The sequence below is a fragment of the Corythoichthys intestinalis genome, chromosome 10 (genome assembly GCF_030265065.1).
Source record: "Corythoichthys intestinalis isolate RoL2023-P3 chromosome 10, ASM3026506v1, whole genome shotgun sequence".
Lineage (NCBI taxonomy): Eukaryota > Metazoa > Chordata > Actinopteri > Syngnathiformes > Syngnathidae > Corythoichthys > Corythoichthys intestinalis.
Window position 1 is genome coordinate 41,987,377 of NC_080404.1, and position 27,445 is coordinate 42,014,821.

General features: G+C 39.3%; 2 protein-coding genes across 9 annotated transcripts in view; both read right to left on the minus strand.

Moving 5' to 3' along the window:
• LOC130922660 (kinase non-catalytic C-lobe domain-containing protein 1) overlaps positions 1-11,599 on the minus strand; it is a 66,476-nt gene extending 54,877 nt beyond the window's left edge. Inside the window, exons 1-2 of the mRNA XM_057847576.1 lie at positions 11,294-11,599; positions 1,099-1,297 (exon numbers count right to left, since the gene is read on the minus strand). Coding sequence (XP_057703559.1) covers positions 1,099-1,297; positions 11,294-11,359 — 265 coding nt within the window. The 5' untranslated portion in view covers positions 11,360-11,599. The remainder of the gene's footprint in view (positions 1-1,098; positions 1,298-11,293) is intronic.
• Positions 11,600-15,545: 3,946 nt separating this feature from the next.
• LOC130922696 (adhesion G protein-coupled receptor A1) overlaps positions 15,546-27,445 on the minus strand; it is a 264,480-nt gene continuing 252,580 nt past the window's right edge. For all 8 annotated transcript variants that reach the window (XM_057847627.1, XM_057847628.1, XM_057847625.1 and 5 more), the window contains one exon: positions 15,546-24,666. In XM_057847627.1, coding sequence (XP_057703610.1) covers positions 23,253-24,666 — 1,414 coding nt within the window. In that variant the 3' untranslated portion in view covers positions 15,546-23,252. The remainder of the gene's footprint in view (positions 24,667-27,445) is intronic.

Genomic DNA, 27,445 nt, shown 5'->3' on the forward strand with positions numbered 1-27,445 from the left:
TCTACCGCCGACGTCATCCACCTGTTGGGTACCCTAAAGCCTTATAATTGTAGGCGTGGCTAACCGGCAGATTAAAAGACTAATTTCTCGTCATCTGTGCTTTGCTAAATTGTTGTATATAGTCGAATCGTCTGAAAATATGATTCTAATTCACATAATAATGCCATTTAAGACTTTTTTTCTCGTGTCATATGCTCTTTAAGCCTAATGTCAAAAATTATGAACTTCGGGTTAGGGCTAACTGCATATCAGTGCTAATGTAAAACAATGCAAGCTGACTACACAATAATCAACAACCCACAAATGAATTGCATAGTGCAATAAACACAAAGGTGGGGGTGGGCGCGAATGCGCGCGCACAACCCGTAAGTACGGCGTACACACGCGCGGTCGAGTTGGCCAAGCACTTTGCACTCAATTGGATTTACAACACATCCCAAAGATGCTAAACAAACACGCCACCTCAAGGCATGAAAGAGAAACAAGAAAATGATGTAAACAATGCTTGCTGACTAACCGTCATTGCAAAAGCAAAGCTACGAAACAGCCGCGCGTGTAGCGGCTCCAACCTATCGCCGCAACCCTCCAGAATGAAGGAAAAATACTCACGTTGACTCATGGACGCACGCAGATCAACATTCCCTCGCACATCTCAACAGGTGGCTGCACCCGGCTCGAATGTACACTTAGCACGTGTAACTCGAGACACAAACAGGAAGTAACTATGTAACTATGGGCGTAACCATGGAAACGAATGCGTAGTGGGAAACATTCTAACTTTTTCTTTTGTAAATGCTCTTCGGACATGACTACAATATTCTTCATTCTACATACATTATGAGGCAATAACAAAAAAGTAAGGCACAGACACTAAGGAAACAAACTTCAATCCGATTACCAGTTCGGAAAAATGAACGCGTTAGATTGCACGTTAGTGAAAGAAAGTAATCAGATCATCAACACTGATCATATCTTAAATAAGCAAATAATAAATGAATGAAATATTGAAATCTTACATTGCATTGTTCGATGATCTTGCAGAAGCTGAAAGGGGCTGAACTTTTTCATAAAAATGACGTGTCCTTGCTTTTGACTTACCGCTAACCTGTTCCATAAAGCAAACATTTCCATGTGCGTTGAAGGCCAGCGTGTCTGGAGTAATGCACAAGGTGTGGAACAGGTGGGAGGGTCGAATGCTCTGCAGAGCTAGAACGCACTCTGCACAAACTGCCCACACATCTTCTTCAGACAGACAGCTGTCTTGCAAAGTCAGGATGTCTGCCAGAGACACATTCTCCTAGAGACAAACATTCAAAGAGTTATATCCTCACGAGCAAAGCTTTTTATTCTGAATCATAGTTGCAGTGTGTCATAGATGGATGAAAGTCATAAAACCACACAATTATTTGTCACAGTAAGAAATAAATACCACTTCTCAATACAAAATCAACTAGTATTGCTATTCTATAAACCAGTTGGTGGAACCCCTGGGTTCCTCACAATACGATATGATTTGTGATAGAAGGCTCACGATAACGATGATCGCACGATATGGCGATACAACAATTATCTACACACGGATCAGGAAATCATTCTAGATTCTGCAAAACAACTACCGTATTGGCCCGAATATAAGACGGTGTTTTTTGCATTGATATAAGACTGAAAAGTGGGGGTCGTCTTATATTCGCGGTCTAGACGTTATACCCATTCACGACGCTAGATGGCGCCAGATATCATTGAAGCGATGTTCTGTAATGACAGATCTCAGCTACTCTCAAGTTTAACCAGTTTGCATTATTTTATTGCAATGTTTTTCCTTATTCAGATTTGTTTCAAGACTACAGTTACAGTTAGACTTCACTTTGATGGTTAATGCAGGTATTGCAATTTTGTTGTTCTATCACAATAGATTGATTTATTTACATTTCAAAAACCAGTAGCCATTCATTTACGAATGTGATTGCACTTTTTACATATTTAAATGTTCAGATATTAAGAAAAATAACATGCTTTTTCTCTCAAATATATTGTTATAATCATTTGTTTCAGATGTACTGTAATTATTTTCTGTATAAAAATTAATTTGGTGTTCAAAAAGTCTTTTTTCAAACTTGAGTCTTGAAAAAGAGGGGGTCGTCTTATAATCAGGGCCATCTTATATTCGGGCCAATACGGTAATTAACAGAAAAAGAAGCTACGTTCATCCTTCTACTGTGAATTGGAATGAGTTTATCACTTGTAGACGTCCAATCCATTTGAAGTGGGAGGATTGAACGAATGTTCAATCGCTGCCATCCCCCCACTTCAAACTGATTGGACATCTGTGGCCGTCAGGGGCAGCCAATGCCTTGAGTTTTGGGGGCATTTGACATCATTCCCTGTTGATTTTCGGTCACTTGCTTTTTCTTTTGAGGCATTTATGGGTTTATATCACTTCCTGTTGACTTTTGGTTACTGAAAAGGAAGTGACTCATAAATGTCCTCACATGAATAGGAAGTAACACAAAATCCACAGGAAGTAACCTGTAAATGCCTAAAAAATGAATAGGAAGTTACCTGTAAATCCCTACAAGAATGGCTGTGAATGCTCTGGTTACAGAGCCATCGATGGCTTAAATGTCCAATCCAGTCGAAATGAATTGGATGTCTAGCGAGGCTGTCAATGGCAGCCAGTGCGCTAACATTGACACAGTTCTAATGATAGAATAATTACAATACAGTTATTATTATTTTGGTAGCGACCTTCCTTTTTTTTCCCTTTTAAAACAGTGACACTTTTTTTTTTTTTTTTAATGATGTATCAATTCTTGGGGGGAACATATTGATAACCTTTTGGGCCACAAAGTATCCCGATATATCACCTTTTAAATATAATAGTATTGTCATACCCCTTATTAAAAACTAAGATGAATTTTAATCAATAGCAAGGTCATTCGGCACAATGTTTATAACATTCTCCACATGTACGCCACACCACACAGTGAGTTCTAAACACCCACACAGCAAAGTGAGTCATAGTGAGCAAATGGCCCTAGTTTCCAAGGCTAGTGTATACAAGAAAGCATCAACCAGACTGATGTGGCCTTCTATTCTGTTTGTCCCAATACTATATAGTACGCTCTTTTGCACTGATAAAGGGTTTGTGCGTAGGAAGCATCACTACAATTACATCTCACATGGTCTCAATATTGGTGCTATCATTCTTTCTTCCATAATGTTATTATTATATTCAAATTAAAGGGAACCACGGATAGAAAGACTTGTAGTTCTTAAAAAATAAAATGTTATTATGAGTAATAATAATTTGATATTAAAACCCCTATTTATGTTTTGGTTTTTATACAATTTATAAAATTAGTTTAACTAGTAGGTCGGCAATGTTGTGACGTCGCAGGGCGGTGACATCACTGGGTTACGCTGCTGGGCTTCCAGAGTATGACTCCAGCGACATAAACATGTCATCTGTTCAGCCCTTTCAATTTAACCTGAGAGGAACATTAATGATAATGATAGCACTGCTGATATTTCATAAAACGAGCAGCAAAAGCAAAATGAACAGAAAAGACGGGATCAGACGAGACTAGGACAAAACTGGTGTTCTGCCAAAATGTGCTACACTGGCAAAACGTCCTTTATGTGGCAAATTTGACACCCAAAGTACTACCGTGCGCTTTCAGCTTGTGTTTTTTTAGGTGCATACAGACAGAACATACTAAAGATTAGGGGTGTGACAAAATATCGAAATGGTGATATATCGTGATAATTCGTATCCCAAAAGGTTATCGATATGCTCCTGTCAAGAATCGAGATATCATTTTTAAAAAGGTGTCAATTTAAAAAAGAAAAGAAAAAAAAAAAAAAAAAGGATGCCATTGACGGTGCTCGACACCCAATCCAATTAGACTGGGAACTTTCGTTCATTCAAAACCAAAGCATTCACAGTCGTTCGGTTCGATTTTCGGGGCATTTACAGGTCACTTGCTTTTCATTTTAGGGCATTTACAGGTCATTTCCTGTTGAGTTTGAGTCACTGCCTATTCATTTGGGGTATTCCCGGGTCACTTCCTGTTCTGTAACGCAAAATAAACAGCAAGTGACCCAAAAAAATACCCCAAAATCAACAGGACGTAACTGAAAATCAACCGGTAAATGACCTTAAATGGCCCAAAATTTCTCATTGCCTGGCATTGGCTGCCACTGACGGCCATAAACGTTCAACTCCCAGTTCAAATTGATTGGACGTCTAGTAGTGATAAACTCATTCCAATTCACAGCAGAAACTTGTTTTTCTGTTTATTAGTTTTTTTAGTAGAATATCCTAGAATGATTTCCTGACCAACGTATCGCAAATCTTTCTATCGTTATATCATCAGATCATCGTTATCGTGAGCTTTGCATCGCAAATCGTATCGTAGCGTGAGGTACAAAGAGGTTCCCACTCCTACTAAAGATGCCTTAAGAAAATACTTAAACATAGTAATATCAAATAAGGGTGAATTCAATATGCTATGTGACTAATGTGGTCAACAGATCAACCATCTGCTTTAAAGCTACCACAAGAAAACACAATGATTAAAAGTATAAAAGGGAAACACATGCAAAAAGTATTTTGAGGTGATGAAAATAAAATAAAAGACTCAATAAAAACACAAATAGTAAGTATTCGCCGCTTTTAACCAATGTGCGCATGTGTTGGACGTCTCGCCGCGTAGAAGGAATTGCAGAACACCGATAGTGTTTGTCTAGTGACAGTGACAAACTATGTCATCACCCCGAGCGTCTATTGCATGCATAAAACATGGCGCCCTCCAAAGGTCAAAACATGTACTAAATATACTAGATTTTTAAATCAATGGCAATATTTAGTGTTTCTAATAACATATTTTAGTAACAGAGAGCAATTGTGGCTTATTGGAGCCTACAAGTCTTTAAGTCCAAGGTTTCCTTTAAAATGTGTAATTCAATAAATTTTTCAGCTGTCACTGAATGTGATCCAACCAAAGCCACCTTCAAAAGTACAACTCTTCGTTTTGTAGTTACAATACCGTATTCGTGCTTACAGGATGATCATACTAATAAGGCAGAAAAGTGCTACTGTATGTTAAACAGCAGCAGCAACTCTATAAATAGTCAGTTTCCTTTGGGAACAAGCCATTGAAAAGTTAGAAATCCTATGCTATATAGAATGTCCTACATAAGTAAGCTTTGCTCCCACGGCGCAGTTGGTAGCTCGAGTTGTCCAGGGCTGGGACTGAAGGCTTAGCGGTTCAATTCCCGGCTATGATTGCCCACTGTCGAAGTGCCATTGGGCAAGGCACTGAACCTTAATTCACCCCCAATGGGTTGGCAGCGCCTTGCATGGCATCACTAAAAGCACCATTGGTGTGTAGATGTGTGCGTGAAAGGGTGAATGTGTGCAAATGTAAAGCGCTTTGGGCATGTTAAACATGTACAGTGGTACCTCTACACATGAAGTTAATTCGTTCCAGGACCTTGTTTGTAAGTCGAAATGGTTGTATGTCGAGCAGGATTTTCCCATAAGAATACATTATAATTCCATTAATTCATTCCAAAACCTGAAAACCTACACTACAAAATCCTTAATAAATGCTGCTGGTACTGTTGCAAATAGCAATTACACAGAGCAAAACAGACAAATTATGAATAAAAATCGGAATAACAATACAATCATAGAAATAATTAGAGGTGGGTATCTTTGGGCACCTAACGATTCGATTATGATTACGATTCAGAGGCTCCGATTCAATGATAAATCGCTTATAGTCGCCCCCCCACCCCATGCTTTTAATGTTTTGTACATTAGTTCCAAAATAGTTCAAAAATCCTCTCAGGCTAGACCAAACTAATATTTCATTATCAAGTTAACAGTTAAAAACAGTAAATAAAATACTCAAGTCCCCATTCAGTATCAGCAGCTTTAGACTACATTTAATGTATTTAATGATGTGAATCAACAGTTATAGTTGTTAAAATTGCTCCCGTTATTCCATAATTTCCATTCTGTCTCTTTCGACATGTCAAAGTTTTCAAACTGTTTTAAAGATAGATTCAAGCCAAGATTTTGCAGATTTAGGAGTATTTTAGGAGTATTTTAGATAAAAATTTTAATTAGGTTCGCTACAACAGAGCCTTCTATAGAAGTCTAGTGCTTTAAGATGGCAGCTGTTTACAACGCGGCAACTACTAAACGGTAAGTCTGTCATTTCGCATCTCGTTCTATTTATAGGTTTTAACGCCGCCGTCGTCTGTCATTTCACATCTAGTTCTACATACAGTATATGTGATATCTATTATAGCCGTATGTGTCCGTATGTTTGTAGCAACTAGCAACTGGGCGTTGTTTGAAGCAGCTGTCGGCCACAGTCAGGTATTATTGTTTTTTTAATCTAGCGGCATGAGTTGAACATGATATTTACTCTCGGTCGGTTCCTCATTGCGTCCCAAAGACTGTGTTTTATTTCCGCTGTACCTGGTATAATTCAATCATCGGAATTTGGATGATTGTGAATCGTTCTCGAATCTTCCACGGCCGAATCGCAAATTATCTAGGGAATCGGAAATTGTGCACGCCTCTAGTAAAAATAATAATAATATCTGTAATAATGTAAAGAATCGGGTTCTAATGTGGTGAATGTATTTTGCGTGGTTTACCTGAACGCACTGCGTGGCTGATGTGACAGAGTAAGAGATGACTTTTTACTTTCACTTTTCATGTTCAGCTGCGGTGGACAGTAGGCATGTTGTGATGCACAAGTTCTGAAATAAATGATTAAAAACGTGACAAAGCTGGCAATTTTTTGGCGATGTTACCACAATAATAATTGTCACCTTTATTTATAAAGACTGGCGAATGGATGTCCGAGGAGGACCGTCGAGATCGTAGACATTCTTTGGCCGTATTTTCAAGCCAGTTCACGGATTTGCACACCACGCTCATGTTAATCTATCATTTCTATCTTCAGTTCAATGATAAGCATCACCTTTTTTCGCCACCTGCACTAACATTCTTGGAACCCATGTTGATTTCTCTCAGAAGAAAATCCGCCGTGCGACCGTCTTGCGGGAAAACAAACTGCGGCGCTGTTATAAATCGTTATATTTCGAACATGTCGTCGGATGTAAAAACATGGAGTGTCAAATTTTACGTCGGATGTCGAAAAGATCGTGTATTGAAGCAATCGTATGTCGAGGTACCACTGTACAAGATAAATGTGCTCTATAAGGACTCTCCATTTACCATTTCACTATTTGGGATCTTGCTTCAATGGGTTTGTAAGTGTCTGAGACTGAGTTGAATAGTGAAAGAGGCTGCAGAACTCACAGATGGCATGCAATTTTGCTATGAAAATGTGTTGGTGTGAGCTTTTGTGGACTTGATATCGTAGGAGTTATCTTTGGCAACTGGGCTTGAACAAAATACAGTCATGCAACCAGATTCTGGTCTTTACCTGCAGTTCTGTCAGATCACATCGAGGAAGAATTTGAATTTCGAGCCTTCAATTCACGTGACAAGAAAGTTTGCCTTAGATAAATGGAAGGCAAACCTTCTCATTCGGTATACAAATAATGTGACACAACAGTGTTTAGAAGAAAAATATGAAGCACAGATTAACCACAAAACCCAAATCTTCGTGTCATATTGACGTCCATGCTAACAAGGGTGTAGGTTTGGTTTCAACATTGGTAGGGTCGAAATAACAGCATAACCTGTATGACCACTTTTTACTGGGGACGGGACATTAATAACACCAAACAGATTATTGAATGGGGGTCAGGGCTACATTTCTCATGAATATGAACCTAATTAATTGATAGGCTATATGATCAATTGAAAAATAAATATGTATTGACTCGTACTGACTTTCATGTAAATTCAGGTGACACAATGTTCAATTCAGAACTTTGTTTTAAAAAACTGCTAAAGAAACATTTTGAAGTTCAAGTCCCTTTATTAAAAAAAACATGGAGCTATCTTCTGGGGCACACTGGAGCACCACTAGACTCAAACTAAAATGAGATATAAAAGTGATTTGGGAAAAAATTAATGAAAGAAAAATCTGAGATACCAAGGCCTGATCTACACCTAAGGCATACTAGACTACCCCAAGACTCGAACCAAAGTACTCTCATGAAATTCTGATGTGTGATTTAATTCCACAGATTTATTTTTCATGTCAGTTCGTGTTCAAGTCAGTGTCTCCTTGAAGTGGACCCATTCTTGGATAGCTCCCAGCTGTTGTTGTTTTTTTTGTTGTTATTTTTTTTTTTTTGTAAAGGGACTTGCACTCTAAAGCCACCCAGTTGCATTACCGTCATCTACATAATGCAAAAAAAAAAAAAAAAAAAAGATCCAAATGAACGACAGCTAGCTTGACTTCGTTGTTCCTTGTGTAGGCTGGCCTGACCGCAGTAGTTTTGCAGGTTAGCAAGTTCGCATAGTTTAATGTTATGCTAACTTTGATGCAGGTGGGACCTTTAGTAGCCAAATTATTGATGTTTCCCCCACCTCATTACTTTCAGTGGCTGTTACTGGCTGAACAAAACTTCTAATATCCCTCCTCTTCGAAAGGGGTGGACAAGGCGGCATGTTGTCAACATGAATCTGTCGGGGCCATGTGAGCGTGCGTGTTTGTCGGTTGGGGATGGCAGCAAGTAAAAAAGGATAAATTTAAGTCTGAACATGATAAAAATAATTCACTTAATAATGGTAGGGTTCTATTCTATCTGTACAATATATGGGAGGACAATCTAAATTACCTATATAACTGAAGTAATTATATAATGCAAATAAGGTTGCTTAAAAGTTGGTGGGGACAATTTGAGTAGGAGTGGGAACCTCTTGGTACCTCATGATACGATACGATTTGCGATACAAAGCTCACGATAACGATGATCTATCGATACAAGGATAATCGATACATTGTTTAGGAAATCATTTTAGGATATTCTACAAATAACTAGTAAAAAGAAAAACAAGCTTCTGTTGTGAATTGGAATAAGTATATCACTAGTAGAAGTCCACTCCATTTGAACTGGGAGGGTGGTCTCTCCCACTTCAAACGGATTGAACGTCTATGGCCGTCAGTGGCAGCCAACACCAGGCAACGAGGTAATTTTGGGCCATTTGAGGTCATTTACCTGTTGATTTTCAGTTACTTCCTGTTGATTTTGGGGCATTTTATGGGTCACTTCCTCTTCTGTAACTCAAAATAAACAGGAAGTGACCCATAAAATACCCCAAAATCAACAGGAAGTAACTGAAAATCAACAGTCAAATGACCTCAAATGGCCCAAAATTACCATTTGAGGTCATTTACCTGTTGATTTTCAGTTACTTCCTGTTGATTATGGGGCATTTTATGGGTCACTTCCTCTTCTGTAACTCAAAATAAACAGGAAGTGACCCATAAAATACCCCAAAATCAACAGGAAGTAACTGAAAATCAACAGTCAAATGACCTCAAATGGCCCAAAATTACCTCGTTGCCATTCATTTGGGTATTTCATGGGTCACTTCCTCTTCTTTAACTCAAAATAAACAGGAAGTGACCCATAAAATACCCAAATGAATAGGCAGTGACTCAAACTCAACAGGATATGACCCGTAAATGCCCTAAAATGAACAGCAAGTGACCCGTAAATGCCCTGAAAATCGGACAGAATGACTGACTGTGAATTCTCTGGTTTCGAATGAACGAACGTTCCCAGTCTAAATGGATTGGCCGGCGAGCACCGTCAATGCAGCCTTAGAGTTAACTGAGACACTATTAAGATGGAAGATTTTGGTAGCAACTTGGTTCCTTTTTAATTTTTTCTTTAGACAGTGACACATTTTTAAAACGATATCTCGATTCTTGGCATGAGCATATCGATATCCTTTTGGGAAACAAAGTATCACAATATATCACCATTTCGATATTTTATCACACCCCTAAATTTGAATATCCTGAAAAGTTGGTAGTGTTATGTCCCTACCGTCCCTATGCAAACCTACGCCCTTGCATGCTAAGTATAATCTTATTCTATTCTAACTACCAGAGGCGTAGCAAGGGTCCCCGGGGGCCCCAGGCAACAAGCAACATGGGGCCCTTCGAGCGTGTGCAAATATGAGGGACAGTTGGACTTGGCGCAATAGCATATTTAATAAAAGTCTAATAACGCCTCGCTCTCATAGAGCACTTTTTAGGACACTCAAAGTGCCCCCCCAATTGCATTATTCATAAAAGTGGCAAAAACTAAGCACTTTACACTGACTCATATGGATGTACTTAAATTCATTCATGGACGCACACATTTTAACAGGCGGCTGTCCTCTGCTCGAAATGCGCCCCTTACGCCTATTCTCGCTCGTTGTTATGGGAACGTACGCATACCCAAGGAACCTTGCTAAAAGGAGTATTAAAATGGCTAATAAAATCTTTTAGGATTATTTTAGATGTATATATGTTATATTTTTCTTATAGAGTGTTCAACGAGGAATACGATAGACCCATTAATAGACTTTTTTTGAAAAATCACCATTTCTTTCAAGTAGTCATTAATCAAGTAGTCACATGAATAATGAGGTGGCCTGTGAAAATCAACGTAAAACAACTTGGCAAGGACTTTCCAGAGAGTACATGGTGAGTCACTCTTTAAACAATCATGTGGTATTAATAGCTGATTGGACTTCCTTAAACATGTATACTCTATGTGACATGGTTAGTGCTGATTGGGATTGATAACAGAATTGTTAGATAATCTACCAAATGATTCCATGGTATTGAAACCCTCCCTCCACTTGTCGCTGCGACAATGCAGTAAAGCTGCGTGTGCTAAATCTTTTGGCCCTCTGGGGGCCCCTGCTGGCTGGGGCCCTAGGCAATTGCCCGGTTTGCCTAATGTGACTCGACGCCTCTGCTAACTACCATATGGTATACTTGTACTTTATAGCTTATGCTAGTTTCTGTACTGGCAAGACTACCAACGATGTACATACGAAATAAATCCAGAAAGGTTCTACTGGATTTGTTATGTTTTGGTACTGGTTATAAAAACAAGCATATGATGTTTTTCCTGTTTTTTTTTTCTGGGGCAGGGATTACCGATATGCATTACATGATTAGACAGTAAAATTATATCATAGTGATTTGTTGGAAATGGGAAACAACCTGTTTCAACCGAATCCTGTGTTATGGCTTGTTACCATTGGAATGACAATATAAATTGTATTTACTCGTAGATTAAACCCCATGTAAACTAGAAATGTTATTCCGTGAGAAAAATTTACCTCATCTTCCAATAGAGGAGGTAGGTGGTCCATTTCGTTGTATGCGTCTCTCCACGAAGTCTCCATTGCAGCAATTTAGTTCGGTCGAGCAATGCCATAAAAGCAGTCACCAACCTTCTTCGGAGGCAGTGGCACAGAGTTCCGTCCGGCTTGAGTCCAACCGCTACTGTCGATAACTGCCAAAGAAACACGCTTAAACGCAGAAGAAAGCTGTGTTGCGCTTGTATTTCTGCTGTCAAGCAAACCTATACTTTGGCGATTTGCTGTACATGAAACAGGCTGGTTAGTTGTGTTAAGACTCGTGCTTCCTTTTGCAAAAGAGCACATGAAGTGTTTCAGCATCAATCAGGTTTTGCTATTTTGCCAATTTCACCACAAGATGGCGGTAGCGTATAACGATTACACTGAACATTTGACATTTCCAAAAGGTTATCTTTCGTTGAGTGTTACTGTAGGAGTGTGGAATTTGTATTTATTCATTACAGGCGAAAATTAATCAGGAGACAGCACTATTAACTCATTGCCTGTGACTGACAATGACAGATGTCCATTCAACATCACCCACGAATCCTGATTTTTATTTTTCCTTAAATATTTTTATTACATTAATATTGGACAAGGTGTCAAACCTGCGGCCCAGGGGCCAATTGCGGGCCACAGGACAATATTTTTCGACCCTCATTTTACATCTAATTTTAGTACTAGTATTATTTTGCGATGGACAATTAAAAAAAAAAAAAAGAAAATAATGAATAATCTAAAAAAAAATTTTTCGATTAATTGATTGAAGAATCCAATCTGAAAAAAATATCAATGATTTAAATGGTAAAATTATAATTTAAAAAAAAAAAAAAACGCAACTCAAAAGAACCATGACTAATAAAACTTTTGAGTAATTCCAAATGAAAAAAATAATTTAAAAAATTAAAACCTAAAAAAATATATTACAAATTGTGATAAATTGAAAAAATGATGAGAAACAAATTCAAATATGTGTGGCCTGTGTGTATTTTGCTCTGGGAATTTTATGTTTTGTTCATTTCTTTGTTTTGTTTTGTAGCGTTCGTGACTTCACATGGCCGAAGGGCCAAATTATACTGGACACTTCTTCGGTCTGGGAGCTAGGAGCCAATCCGTTTCTATTCTATCCTATTATTAAAATTATACTGGCCGGGTCAGCGCTACGAATTGACTTGCGGACGATCTCTGACGTGATTTGGACTATTTTCTATTTTTTGGCTGAGACGCATCCATCAAAGTAGGCGGAGCCAGACCAGAAATCAACAGCCCAGATGCATATTCACAGTTTAAACACCATCAAACATGGACGAAGCACGCTTCATCATGGAGGTGGAATGTCACAAAGTGATTTTTGATGCATAAGATCCTTTTTATAAGGACAACATTAAAAAGGAAGCTGCATGGAACACCATAGCAGAAGTTATGAGGATGGACGGTGAGTTTTCATGCAAGTTATGTAATTTAAAACAGTTATTAAATAGTGTCACAAACCTATGGTAAAAGCAAAAAAAAAAAAAAAAAAAAAAAAAAAAAAATCGGGAAAAATGTTCAGTCAAATCAAGTCCACCTCTCTCTCTGGTTCTCTGTTGAGTACAGACTCCGTGCGTTTGTCATAGCTTTCAATGCCACATTATCGCGCGCGATCAAGAGAGAGCTCACGACGGCATGGAGCTGCCGGATCGCAGTTGTGCGCAGCCGGTATGTTTTGTCCTATTTTTGACGTACTGCGGAGCATGCAGTCAACACAAAGATTGGCGGATTCGTACCGAAGATGCGTCCGGTATAATTTAGCCTTAACTCTTTAGCTAACATTGACAACAATAGATGTCCAATCCATTTTAAATGGGAAGGGTTGTAAGCGATCGAATGATGGCTTACAGCCCCTCCCAGTTGAAACAGATTGGGCGTCTATTGCTGTCAATACATGTTTTAAATATCAATTTTCCTCTGTTACTGAGGGCGCCTTCATACTAGCACTCTTTTTCTCAGATTTCGCTTCATTTTGTAAATGTGAACGCGCATCCGAACTCTAGTTTGGACCAAAGAAACAATCTCTGGTCCGCTCAAAAATCGTGGTTCTCGGTCCGCTCTAAGCGCACCCTGCTTCGCTTGTGAATGCAACAGAAGCAGGGTGCACTTTTGCTACTTTACATGCAGCGTCACTGTGTGGAGCTGTGTTGCTCCAGGCTGTGACGCTACATGAAGTGCATCCTTGGAAGCGGAAGTACAGCGCGCGTGCTATTCAAAATCAACAATGCCAAGAGGACAGACGATTAACCATGGCCAAATGTTGTTGCGCTGCACTTAGCAATTGCATTTGATACACAGAATTGAGCTCTAATGTGGTGGTTGTGTTTTGCATGCTGTTCCTGAACGCACCGTGTGAGAGTGCGGAAGCATGGGGTGGGATGCTTTCACTTTCTATGTCTTGTTGTTGTTGGCGTCACCTACAGCGGAGAGTTGCTTTGTTGTGAAGCACAAGTAAAAATAAATGAAATAAAGGATTAAAAACCTGACGAAGTTGGTGAATTGGTGTTACAGTATTAAGGAAACAAACTCCTGCACCAGAAGCTCAATTTTTTGTCCCCCCCCCCCCCCTTTTTTTTTTTTTTCGAGCAGGGATGGGAGGGGCGTAGTTCGTTTGGCGCAGTTTAAAGGCTGAACCTTTTCACCAGGTCATTTGCAAGTGTTGTTGCAAAGTTGCTCCCCAACCAGGACCTGGTCCTCATGGTCTAATGTGAAAGTGCGATAACTAAATTCAAACCACAACTCATACTCTTCGCAGCCTTTGACTGAGAACTTGGAAACCTTTACAAACTTACAGCCTTCTCTGTGGAGGCCTACCAGCTATGAAAATGTTAGCCTATATACAATGGCATATCCCCAGTTGTTCTGTTTTCTCCACTGATGGAGGAGGTGGGGTACTTGGCTGTTGTGTTAACATACTGTCGTAGCAGCCTCTTAGGCCCCTATAATCCAATGGCTTGTTGCAATAAAACCATCACATGATTTTTTTTTTTTTTTTGCTCCTTTGCAGTTGTAAGAGGTTGCGTCACCAATGGGGAAAGCTATAAATAACAAAGACAGGCTGTGGGGGAGGGAAAGATGATATGGTGGATCACTGTCAAACACTAACAACGGCACAGATTGGCAGCTATCATCTGTTTTTAAAGCCAGCGTAGTTTTTATTTAAACAGTGCAGTAATATTCACTTACAGTGTATCACAAAAGTGAGTACACCCCTCGCGTTTCTGCAGAAATTTAAGTATATCTTTTCATGGGACAACACTGACAAAATGACACTTTGACACAATGAAAAGTAGTCTGTGTCCAGCTTATATAATAGAGTTACTTTATTTCCCCTCAAAATAACTCAAAATATAGCCATTAATATCTAAACCCCTGGCAACAAAAATGAGTAAACACCTAGAAACTACGTACTTTCCTAAATGTCCAAATTGAGTACTGCTTGTCATTTTCCCTCCAAAATGTCATGTGACTCGTTACAGGAGTGCTGTCAGCATTGCTGCAGAGATTGAAGAGGTGGGGGGTCAGCCTGTTAGTGATCAAGCCATACGCCGCACTCTACATCAAATTGGCGTGCATGGCTGTCACCCCAGGAGGAAGCCTCTTTTGAAGACGGTACACAAGAAGGCCCGCCCGTCTTATCACACCATCGGACATTCCAGTAATCCATGTGCTTTGCTGACATCTCTTCTGCAAACTGTTTACGGGCTTTCTTGTGTACCGTCTTCAGAAGAGGCTTCCTCCTGGGGTGACAGCCATGCACACCAATTTAATGTAGAGTGCGGCGTATGGTCTGAGCACTAACAGGCTGTGACCCCCCACCTCTTAAATCTCTGCAGCAAAGATGACAGCACTCCTGTAATGAGTCACATGACATTTTGAAGGGACAAGCAGTACTCAATTTGGACATTTAGGGATGTACATAGTTTCTAAGGGGTGTACTCACTTTTGTTCCCAGGGGTTTAGATATTAATGGCTATTTTGAGTTATTTTGAGGGGGAAATAAATTAACTCTATTATATAAGCTGCACACAGACAACTTTTCATTGTGTCAAAGTGTAATTTTGTCAGTGTTGTCCCATGACAAGATATGCCGGTACTTAAATATCTGCAGACATGCGAGGGGTGTACTCACTTTTGTGATACACTGTAGTATTTAGTACACATCACAACACAAAATATTTAATTCATAAAGAAATTGGACAGCACGGCAGGGGGCATTGATTGAGAAGACAACAAGTAAAAGTGAATGTTTACATTGCAAATTGAAATGTCTCAGTTCGATTTTTAAGAAAAAACACTTTGCTTTAGACTAGGGTTAGCTGTAACTTGAGGAAAAACTGAGATTTTATTAAATAATGTACTGTGGCAAAATCTACACAACCTCTTGGAACAAAAGAGGTCCCGCAGATAGAGGTGAAGAATTCATAAAGCAACAACTTCAGATTCAATCATCGCCACCAACCCCCTTTTCTAAGTAGGAGAGGAGGAGGTAGTTGAGCGGACAAGTGGTGGTAAATCAGGCCGCGATAAGGGCTCTATTTTCATATCCAGTGCAGGTCTAGACTTGTGCATTGTTTTTCCCCGTGAGGAGGCGTGCTGGACTGGGTGTCGGTAATTTTGTGAACAGATACATTTGGAAAAAGTTCGTTTTGTCCTGCTTTGGACACAGTTATGATCATGTACGTCCAACTAAATCATTTACAGTACATTACAGTGCTTTACATCTAAGCCTCATCCACTTCTTCCTGTCATCTTTTCCTCTTTGATCTCCCACCCTCACCCTTCATGTGTCTTTATCCCTTATAGGGCTCAACCTACCCCTCCAAAATTCACACCGCTTCTCTCTGAGTCAAGATTTTATTTTCAAGGACGGCATTAGCATGACAAGCACACCTTTCTATCACAAGTCATGGTGGGAAGCCATTAAAGATATGGTAGAAAAATTACGGAGGAAAAAAGGGGAAGAAGCCCCATGGCTTAGAAAGGGATTTTAAAACGCATACATCAATTGACACTAAATTGAAACAATGCATCTGCGTTCCTCTCTTAAAGCAGTCTTTCTCTTTTCTCACAATTAAAAACAAAAGAGCATCCAGCACAAAGAGACTTCTCAATCATATGTAGTCCTCTGCAGTGCCTACAATGGTTCGTTAATGCCTCAGTAAAAGTAGAGAGCGAATGTGTGCAAAGTCCTGCTTGTTATTCCACATCTGATTACTCATGCGTGCCCACAGGCGTAATACATTGTCTTCGGCTAACAACACAGGCACTTTCTCACTTGGCCTCTCTCTGCTCAGGCTCATATTTACTAGCCTGTTCCACACAGTGGAAAATTAAACTATAAGTAACTGAATGACAAAGAAACATATGACTGGAAAACATTTCTGGTGATTTGTTCCGTTGTATTGTTTTCCCTTCAAAATTATAGTACGTACTGTATATACTGTAATTTTTGGACTATAAACCACTACTTTTTCCCCTCATTTTGAATCCTGCGACTTGTGGTCCAGTGCGGCTTATTTGTTGATTTATTTGGGTTAATAGGTAACTGACAGCGGCGTCCTAAGACTGCCATAAGACCGTCATAATTATGACACTATTACGGGCATTAATTAATGCTTATGACAGATGTCATTAAGTGTCATCCAGCAAATTACGTCACTAACTTCATTTATGTCCAGTTCGGACGTTTTACATCCATTCAAAAGTGAGATAATTTGCTGCTGCTGTCTTAAGCATTCATTAACGCTCATGACAGTGTCATTTCACAATTATGATGATTATGACAGTCTTATAGCATTACTGTCAAATAATGTGTTGCCAAATATCATAGCTCGCAATTAATGAAACAACTGGAACAGTAACGGAAGAAATAATTAACACAGAACATGAATTTGGATTGTTATTTACATATGTAGCGCCGCAATGCATGCTAGGGGGCATGTTGGATGACAACAGCGTTGAGAGCAGGTGGCAGAAGAGGTTCACTCTCCCCCAAGGGAGCAGTGATGGCCAAATAAAGCTTCTTGAAGCAATGAAGCCTTACGGCCAATTGGTTCAAAGCTTCATGGTGGTTCTTTTGGTCTTATGATGCCGCTTTCAAATAAATTGTTGCCAGTTAATTTTTTTTTTTTGGAATGAATATCCCATAATGCAGTTAGGACAGCTGCGGCTGATAGTCCAGTGCGGCTTATCTATGAACAAATACCGTTTTCATGTCAAATTTGGTGGGTGGTGGCTTATAGTCAGGCGTGCCATATGGTCTGAAAATTATAGTTCTTATTCTGTAACATGTTCACCTGAGGCGGATGGTGTTCTTCTGGTTTTACTGTTTGCATTCACGGAAATAAAAAAGGAAGCCTTAGCATATACACCCATTCCCTCACGGAAACACCCGAAAAACATGGTTTTTACACACCAAATTTTATCTAAACTGTTTTAAACCTTTCAAGAGCCTCCCTGACCATGTTTGATTTCACAATCAAGGCACATATTTTACATCACAAAAAAATCTAAGCACCCACCAATAGACAAAAAAGTGCATACGCTAGTGGAAGAATATTTGATTGTTCTGCCTGTTAAAATACACTTAATCGCCTCCATAGAGAGACGAAAAGGATACATTGGTACTTAAATACAGAAGCTTTTGGACCAATTACCGTATTTGCCCGAATTTCAGACAGCACTGATTATAAGATGACCCCCTCTTTTCAAGACTGAAGTTTGAAAAAAAGACTTTTTGAACACCAAATTATTTTTTATACAGAAAATAATTACAGTACATCTGAAACATGTACACAATATATTTGAGAGAAAAAGCATGTTATTTTGCCTCATTCAAATCTTAATATCTGAACATTTAAAATATGTAAACTAAAGCGCAATCACATTCGTAAATGAATGGCTTCTGGTTTTTGAAATGTAAATAAACCAATATATTGTGATAAAACAACAAAATTGCAATAACTGCATTAACCACCACAGTGAAGTCTAACTGTAGTCTTGAAACAAATCTGAATAAGGAAAAACATTGCAATAAAGTAATGCAAACTGGTTAAACTTGAGAGTAGCTGAGCTCTGTCATGACAAAACATCGCTTCAATGATATCTGGCGCCATCTGGCGTCGTGAATGGGTATAATGTCTAGACCGCGAATATAAGACGACCCCCATTTTTTCAGTCTTAATTCAATGCAAAAAAACACTATTTTATATTGGGGCCAATACGATAAGTAAAATTCGAAAATTTCCCATATGATCTCTCACAAGACACTAGGTTACCACGTACTGGTTAGAAATCTCTAGTGCAGGGGTGTCTAAACTATGGCTCATGGGCCAACTGCAGCATGCTGCCCAGTGTTTATATGGAAAATATTATTCAATATGGCCCACACAAGAAGAATAAATTCAGCCTACATTTTGTTGCAGTTCTTAGCATAACGCTAGATGAGGCTAGCACTCAAACAGTCACTCTCCATTAGCTTAGGGACCAAACCTGACAACATCCAATCCAATGAATTGATGAAATATAATTGGAATATAATTGTAATTGTAATTGAATATCAAGTTGGCTCTCGCATCCGCTGAATATTTTGAAAGTGGCCCCTCAGAGAGGAAAAAAAAAAGTTTGGACACCCCTGCTTGATCTGAATCCATTTTGAATGGACATCTTTAAATATTAGTGATAAATTGCATATAAAAGATGCCCAAACAGAGTGTTCCAAGGTTTAGAATTGTATGAACGATGCATGTGCATGCATGGCTGAAGGTTTTGGAGGCGTATAGAGACGCATATTCGCGCACTACACTGAATCCAAGCCTGCGGCATATAAAAATCCTACCCTGCGGCAGCTCAGTGGGAAATCTCCGTTGTCAACACACTGTGGCAAGAACTGAGAGAACAAAACAGGCTTTTGCCTTATGCACATTCACCGCCACATATAAAGAAGGCTGACTCACAAACACATTGCAAAGATACTCTGGCTAGTTACATGGTGAAAAAATACATTTATTGGAATCTGTGTCAATGTAGAAAAAAGTGAAAACTGGCTTTGGGTTTTGTCACAGTACCACTGGTCAGTTTTCAAGCAGTTGCCCAGGTGACCCAAAATTAAGTCATCATGCTCATTTGGGTCAGCATACCTGCTACTGCTGACAATAGAGAGGGTATCCTACAGTGGCACTATGACACCAAACACATTGAAACAAAACATTTAGCAAATACTCGCACAGCAATTAACCAAGACCACTGTTTAGTTAAATAATGTGATTTGCCCAAGTAGTACTTTTTCCTTTTTTTTATTTATTTATTTTTTTTAATGTGAATGGTAATTTGTCTGTGTAACTATCGCTCTCGCTCCCTCTCTATACATACAAATGTATATATACGTATATGTGTGTTTGTTATCATGTAATAATTTAATATCATACGTATATGTGTGTTTGTTATCATGTAATAATTTAATCTCTCCTTTCCAACAGCTGAAAAGGCAGAGTGACAGTCTGCCAGTATCTAAGCGACTATAAGTATATGGGCCAATATTTAAGCACTAAAATTCAGCTTTTAATTACTAATTTGGTCCAGGACTGTGGGACAAACTCCAATGACTCTGTGGAGAGAGATATTCATGCATTATCTATAAAAACACCCAAAAAAAACCCCACCACAACAAAAAGGGGTTTCGTCATTTAAAATATGCCATCAAGCATTTCATAAGTGGTCCGCTCTTCTCGTTTTTATAGAAGTCACATTATTTAATCTTGATATTCCCGTCCGAACAAACATCAAACTGAAACTGTACGTAAAGTCATTCGGATAGGTCAAACATTAGATTGGGTAGTGCATTTCTATTTCTGATATACAAGGAAAAAAGTCTCACAACACATTGAGATCTGCATACTTATGTTAATGGCAACAAAAATGATAACACGTTAAAAGGCATTAGAAAACAAAAGATATTTCCAAACTCAGATACTGAGTATTATATTGAGAGATCAGTATTTTCCCGTTACCTCACATATAGAATTACTGTATTCATAAACATTTTAAATCTGATGGAAAATAACCAGGAGTCTTTTTTTATTCACACAGCAGGAGTGCACATAGTGCAGAAAGACATGATGTGCATGCCAAGGTGATTTTTCGAGAACAGGGTTTGCGGTCTATATGCAGATTATACGCACTTTTTATTTTTTGTTTTTTGATTTTCTGATGAAATGTGTGACCAGTGTTTTGGATACACCTAAAAACATCATTCATTAACACAGACATGCGGTTTCAGATGTTACACAACCTCTCTTACTCTTTTAGCATACTCATGATGACCAAGCCGTAATCATCTAAACTCACAAACTGGACTTTATAACGAATGTTTGAAAAAAATGATGTTTTTAAGTATGCTTAATCTAAGGCTTTGACGGAATTGATATGATGAACTGCAGCAGTCTTTTCAGGTCAAAGGCAGATCAAATACTCATGGGTGAAAAAAGTCAGAAAAGCAAGTGATGGTTGCATATATGAGATCATGCTTGCTTTGGGATTTTATAATGAAGATGAATGGTAAGTAAAACAAATTTAGCAATACATTAGCTTAATTATGTTTTGTTATAACACATAAGCCTCAACGCTGGATGGTGTATTAATAATTTTTATTCTGGACCTTCAGACTACTCTACAATCATGACTTTGTTTTGTTTGTTACATTTACATTTTGATATCTTTAAGCTCATATTTCTTTAAGCTAATTCATTTTTCCCTGCCTGCGATGCCATTGCCTTGTGTTATATTGTTTCACTTGAGATTACTGGAACAGTGTACACGAGTGCCTTGAGATATGTCCTAATCGAAGAGAACTCACTATTTGAGGTACGAGTTGTTATTTGGACATAAACATAAAACAATAATTATACTTTGGTGATAAAAGTAAAATTATAACTTGTCATAGGGTCTGCTTGAATAATGCTAATGCATAATGAAAATGGGCAAACAAAATGGAATCTGTGTTGCAGTGTGGTAATGCTATTAGCAAAACTGAAACTGACTGAAAAAAAAATATGCTTGAATTTCTTTACATTATTTTTAATTAATAACTAACTTCTGCATATTCTTCTAAAGTACAAAACTATGCCGTGGTATTTTTCCTAATTTAAACATTAAAAAGCTTTTTTCGGAGGCTGAAATTTATGAACCCTTTCATGGGCAATGGTCACTACAGTGGACAGTTGTCTTTTCCTATATGAATGTAATAAATTTACTTAAGTAAACAGAAATAGTAGCAATTTGTGTGGTAATTTCTTAAAATTATGAATCATTATTGTATATTTTATATTATTTGTATATAATGACAAATTTATAAATCAAGCGAATGAATAAAAACTAAATGGAATTAAAATGAATAAAAACAGAAATGACTGTGGTTATGGGGTGAAGTAACACTTTTAATTAGATTTTTTCCCCCTCATAGTAATTAACTCATTGCATGGCATTGACAGAAACAGGCGTCAAATTTAGACAAGGAAGAACGGCTGTGAGTGCCATTCACGGTGCTAGACGTCCGATTTATTTTGACTTGGAAGGACGGACATATTGAACGTCTAGCACCGTCAATGAGTTAAATGAGTGCCCTGTAAGAGGTTTAACCCCTTCAGACCCGCATTTTTTCTGCTGGGCAAAAAATAAATACAAATTCTGCGCTGATTTTGACTATACTCAAACAACAGAACAAAGCGCAACTTTTTGGTCGAGGATATTTCATGAATTTATTGGTTATTTTAAATGTTAATGTGTTTTTAATGAGAAATGAGCACCTTACATTATCCTTTTTGAAGTTGAGTTTGGTCAGCCATTTTCAATAAGCCAAAAATAGCAAAAAAGTCCGTATCAAACCTCATGATTTGATGTTAATGGGTAAAGTTTCCAATCATCCAATCATCTCCCAGAAGTGGCAACTAAATTCAGTGTATTTATTGGTTTAGACGCGCACATGCGTTATGTCCTTCAGCAGGATGCTTAGGTCTGAAGGGGTTAAAAAAATATAATAATAATAATAATAATAATAATTTGTGCACGAAGAGGGTAATGCTGTTCCTATTTTTTTTGGTAAAACTCATACCTCAAGGCACCACTGTATGTCCTTTGTGGCTGAATAACTTATCTACTGTGTCTTCATGGTTGCAGACAGGTGATTAATCTAGACTCAGGGAATCTTTAAGACAAACTTGAAACTGCAGTCACATTGTTACAGTTGGTAAAACTTATTTTCTGAAGAAAAAAAATGTAACAGTAACAACACCATAGAGAGAGCATATTTAAGACCAACCTGAAAAAGCGTTTGACTTCATTTTTCCCCCGTCTAGAAAAAGTATCACTTAAATGCTTAACTTTTTTTGTGTATTTTTAGAAAATATCTCGTACATATTCACAGTTTGACTGAATGGCAAAGAAACCCAAGAAATCTACAATTGCTGGTTTAGTTGTCTAAAACATGGATGACATGAATTGTTGAAAGTTTTGGTTAATTGGATCAGTTAATGGATTCAGACTCAAAGCGTAAAAAAATCTTGCAGCTTGTTGCCTTTGAGCACTAACACACATATCCACACATACAGCCATTCAATTTCTTTTAATACATAAAAGGATATGTGGTGATAAGAGTGGAATCATTTTCTGTTCACGTGTATCTTTTGACATGTTCATATATTTATCTTAATGAAATAGATTGTTTTGGGAATGGGTTTTCTTCAGGGAGAACTTCATATACTGTAGCAGATTTCTGTCCAGTATAAGATACAAATATGAGGACATTATCCCACACTGATTGAGATGATTAAACTGTTTTCATATTCTGGGAGACAAGATTTTTTTTTTTTTTTTTGGTGGCATGAAGGGTGCTGCCGCGATCCATCCCTGACTACACAGTAGTTTCATTCTTCCAGGGTCCAGTGCGTATATTCCCTGTACTGTCTGAACTGTAAAGGAGTCCCTCATGCAAGCCACCTTTTAGAATCCCATTCTGATTGGGCGGATTCTGCGGGTAGGATTGTCTGCGCGGGGCGTGCATTTCCAAATGGTGATGCGTAATTTGCTCCTCCTCCGCAGCTTTGCTGCACCCGCACAGGAACACGCCTGTGTCGGCTGCCTCTGCCGGGCAAAGAGAAGGGAAAATATTCGCTTTGGTGCAGCACATATGCCGGTGGCATGGATTATGACATGCGACGGCCTCATGTGCGGTAGCTGCTGCCGCGTGGCACGTATGATGCCCCTCGTGGAGGCCCTCGTGGACCTGATGTGGACAAGTATGGATGTGGCGCTCGTGAGTGCTGTGGGGGCTATCAGTGTGTGAGCTGTGAACGCTGCCTCCATCAACATTGGAGGGGATATGATAGGCATATTCCCTATCACTCCCCGCACCACAAATACTGGTGGCAGAACGGCGGTTGAAATGGCGGCCTTTAGTCCTGCCGCTGCTCTTCAAACAGGGGTGCAACTGGATCCCCGGCCGGTAACCCTCGGGATCAGCGTGTAGCAGCACGTGTGTTGCAGTAGGTTCCTCCTCCATTAGCTGCTGGCTATGCAGGGCAGCGCAACATGGAGTCACAGGTGTCAGACAAGTTACATGATTCTGTGATGATGGATGGGCAGCATGTTTACAGTGACTTACACTACCGTGACTACAGCTTATCACTGCTTTACACGGGGATTCATGGTGGCAGTGACCGTGACCGTGGCCATGCGAAGGAGTATCTCCATTTACATTGACTTTGGGCGGCACTTGCCCATGTGCAACGGAGCAATTGTTGGCCCGCCCTCCAGGACAGCAAGAACACCAGCAATGCCAAACATCATCCCGTTTGGCACAATGATGGATGAGGATGAAGAGGCCAAGTGTGACAGAGAAGGCACCGTACAGGCAACTGAAGATCATGTCCAGGAAATGACCCTGTGACACAGCCAGTGCCCCAAAAGTCCACGTGGCCAGGAAGAGGAAAAGCGTGAAGGCCGCTGTGCGTAGTTGGGCCTTGAAGGAGTGCTCGTTGGCCAGCAGTGCAGGATTAATCGGAATACCTGGGCACCCGGCGGGGCAGTGGCTCCCAGCAGGTGGTGCCGTCAGTACGCCAGGCTCGGCCGCCTGCTGGCAAGGAGTTGGCACGTCGATGGAGGCCAACCTTTGCTGCTCTTCTGTTAGCTTCTTAAGCTCATACTTCTTTTCAGGGTGACGCCTCAGCTGAATGAAGGTACAGAGGAAGTAGATGCACGTCACCAAGACGATGAGGGCCACTGGGCCGAAGAAAGCTCCCAGACTTGGCTCCCAGGCCATCCAACAGCTGCGGCAAACATGAAAATCACCAGATTATAATATTTCCTTAATTTTACCCAAAAGTACTAAAATACAAATTACATTTTAATAACATTGAAATCAATCATTTTACATCAATAAAGATGATAAAAATGACGTTTGGTAAGAAATTGGCTTGCTGTGTTATGGAGTCATATTAATATGTGTGCAATCTGCATGTATTTAGTTATAGACATCGTTACCTATTGACCTGACACTTCCTTATTGCGTCATGCCTTACCAAAGGGGGCCGAGCTTGAAGCTTCATTTAGTAATAGACAGCCGAGGACGGCACACGGTCATGTTAAAGCCGGGTTTAAGCTTGGATTTTTGATGACTACGAAAGCTGTACTGCATATAAACAGGAAGGATTGTCTCAGGAGTGATTTGTTTGAGGATTCAAGGTAAATATTATATTTTTTGTACCATGCATGCATTTTGAAACATGAAAAAAATCAATGGGAGAATGGGAACCGCTACGACATTGGCATCATTCTTCGACATATATACATAAAGTAGATGAATAATTGCCCGGTTTTTAGCTCATTAACAAAGAATCAAGACAGTTTTACATCCATATCTATAAAAAATTCAGTGATTGAAGCATTATATTTGCAAGAATTTTCTTTGTTTACACATCGAGGCGGCTAATATTCCTAACTAACTAGGCTCATTGTTCACCATATTTACGTCAAATAAACGCTACCTGCACAGTTTCTTTTGCTTTTAACTAGTGTTGCACCGATACCATTTTTTGGCCCCGATACCGATACCTGACTATGCAGTATCGGCCGATACCGATACCATACCACCTCGATTTTATATATATATATATATATATATATATATATATATATATATTTTTTCTTAATTCCCCCCCCCCCCCCCCCCCCCCAAAGAGCTACATAATTGGATGTGAAATCATTACTATCAAGGCTTTGTCAGGCTGTTGCTTACCTTTGCAAAACAGGAAAAAGTACACTAAACCCTAGTAGACAATAGTTGAATAAACCTTCCGCTCTCAAGGCCAAAATAGTGCTAAATTTGTGAAATTAATAAAACATGTATAATACTAGCCCAACAGTAAGAAAGTAAAAATAAATTCATAATAATAAACTCTGAATGAACTGAATAAACTTTTTTAAACCTCTCAAAGTCCAAACAGTGCAATTTTCATGAAATTATTGTCACATTCTGCTGCTGGTTAGATTGTGTTTTGTTGCTGGGCGTGGGGGCGTGGCACTTGAATCCAATGCAGGCTCATCAACGCAGCTTTTAAGCACGGGTGATCTCAGAGAAGGCTGTCGAGATATTTGCCTTGCTGATCGCTATTTGACATCTGGCACAATAATCTCACTACATTTGCTTGTTATGCCCCTGCATTGGGTTTTTCTGTTAGTGTGCTGCTCTCGTTTGTAACCGCTGCCTATCGTCTTATCGGCAACCTTCAAACCGTCAATCTTATCGTTCAACCTTGTTTCCGCATTTGCGGATGCTAACAATTATAAGTAATAATAATTGACCACAGCATCCCGTCTCTCCTTTTTTTCGGGAGGTGGGAGTCCCTTATTTCTATTTCTGAAAGGTGGCAACAATACTTTGGAAACACTTCCCAAATTACTGCGGCATTTCTTTCAGTAAAAGACAATAAAAGTAAAGTAGACGAAGTGAACTAACCAGAGATTGTTGCTCCGGTCCAGCGGCCTTCTTCCCTCTGGATAGCAGTCCTGCTTTTGCAGGCTCAAACTCGTTGTGTTCGTTCACGTTTCGTCTTCAAATGTTTTATCAAGTTCGAGGTATTGAAACTGGCCGATTTAACTCCACATCTCCAAACTTTCGGGCCGCAAATCTTGCATGCAGCCATTGATTTTAATCGACGGGATTTCTATTTGGAAATATTTCCCGACCGCCGCGGCGCCGCCATATTTCCTGGTTTGTTTTTCGTCCATATGAAAAAGCCCCCTTTTGATTGGTCAGGAGTGGCTATTGGCCCGCTCTCATTGGTCTGGAGCAGGCCAATAGCGATAGCTGCTTGGTGTTCACGTGTCATCACACAACACAGAGACAGAGTGTAGTGAGCGCCAGGAGGAGAAAAAGGCTGTGGTCAAATGTTATAATAATGGACCCGTAAATGGTATCGGCGCCGTCTTTGTTGGTACTCGCCGATACCGATACCACCATTTCGGGCCGGATCGGCGCCCCCTGCCCATACTAGTATCGGTATCGGTGCATCTTTACTTTTAACCAAAAATCGAGACTGTTTTGCGTCCATATCTATAAAGAATTCAGGGATTTAAGCTTTTATTCACAAGATTTTTTGCCAGAAAAGGTCTGTATACGTCAGGCGGCCGCTAGCCTCATTCGCTAACAAAATAGCATTGTACTTCGACATATATAAAACAAACGCTAACTGCATGGTTTCTTTTGCTTTTAACCAAGAATCGAGACTGTTTTACGTCCATATCTATAAAAAATTCAGGGATTTAAGCATTTATTCATAAGATTTTTTGCCAGAAAAGGTCTGTTTACGTCAGGCGGCCGCTAGCCTCATTTGCTAACAGAGTAGCATTGTACTTCGACATGTATATGTAAAACAAACGCTAACTGCATGGTTTCTTTGCTTTTAACCAAGAATAGAGACTGATTTACGCCCATATCTATAAAGAATTCAGGGATTTAAGCATTTATTCACAATAATTTTCGCCAGAAAAGCTCTGTTCATGTCAGGCGGCTGCAAGCCTCATTCGCTCACAGAGTAGCATTGTACT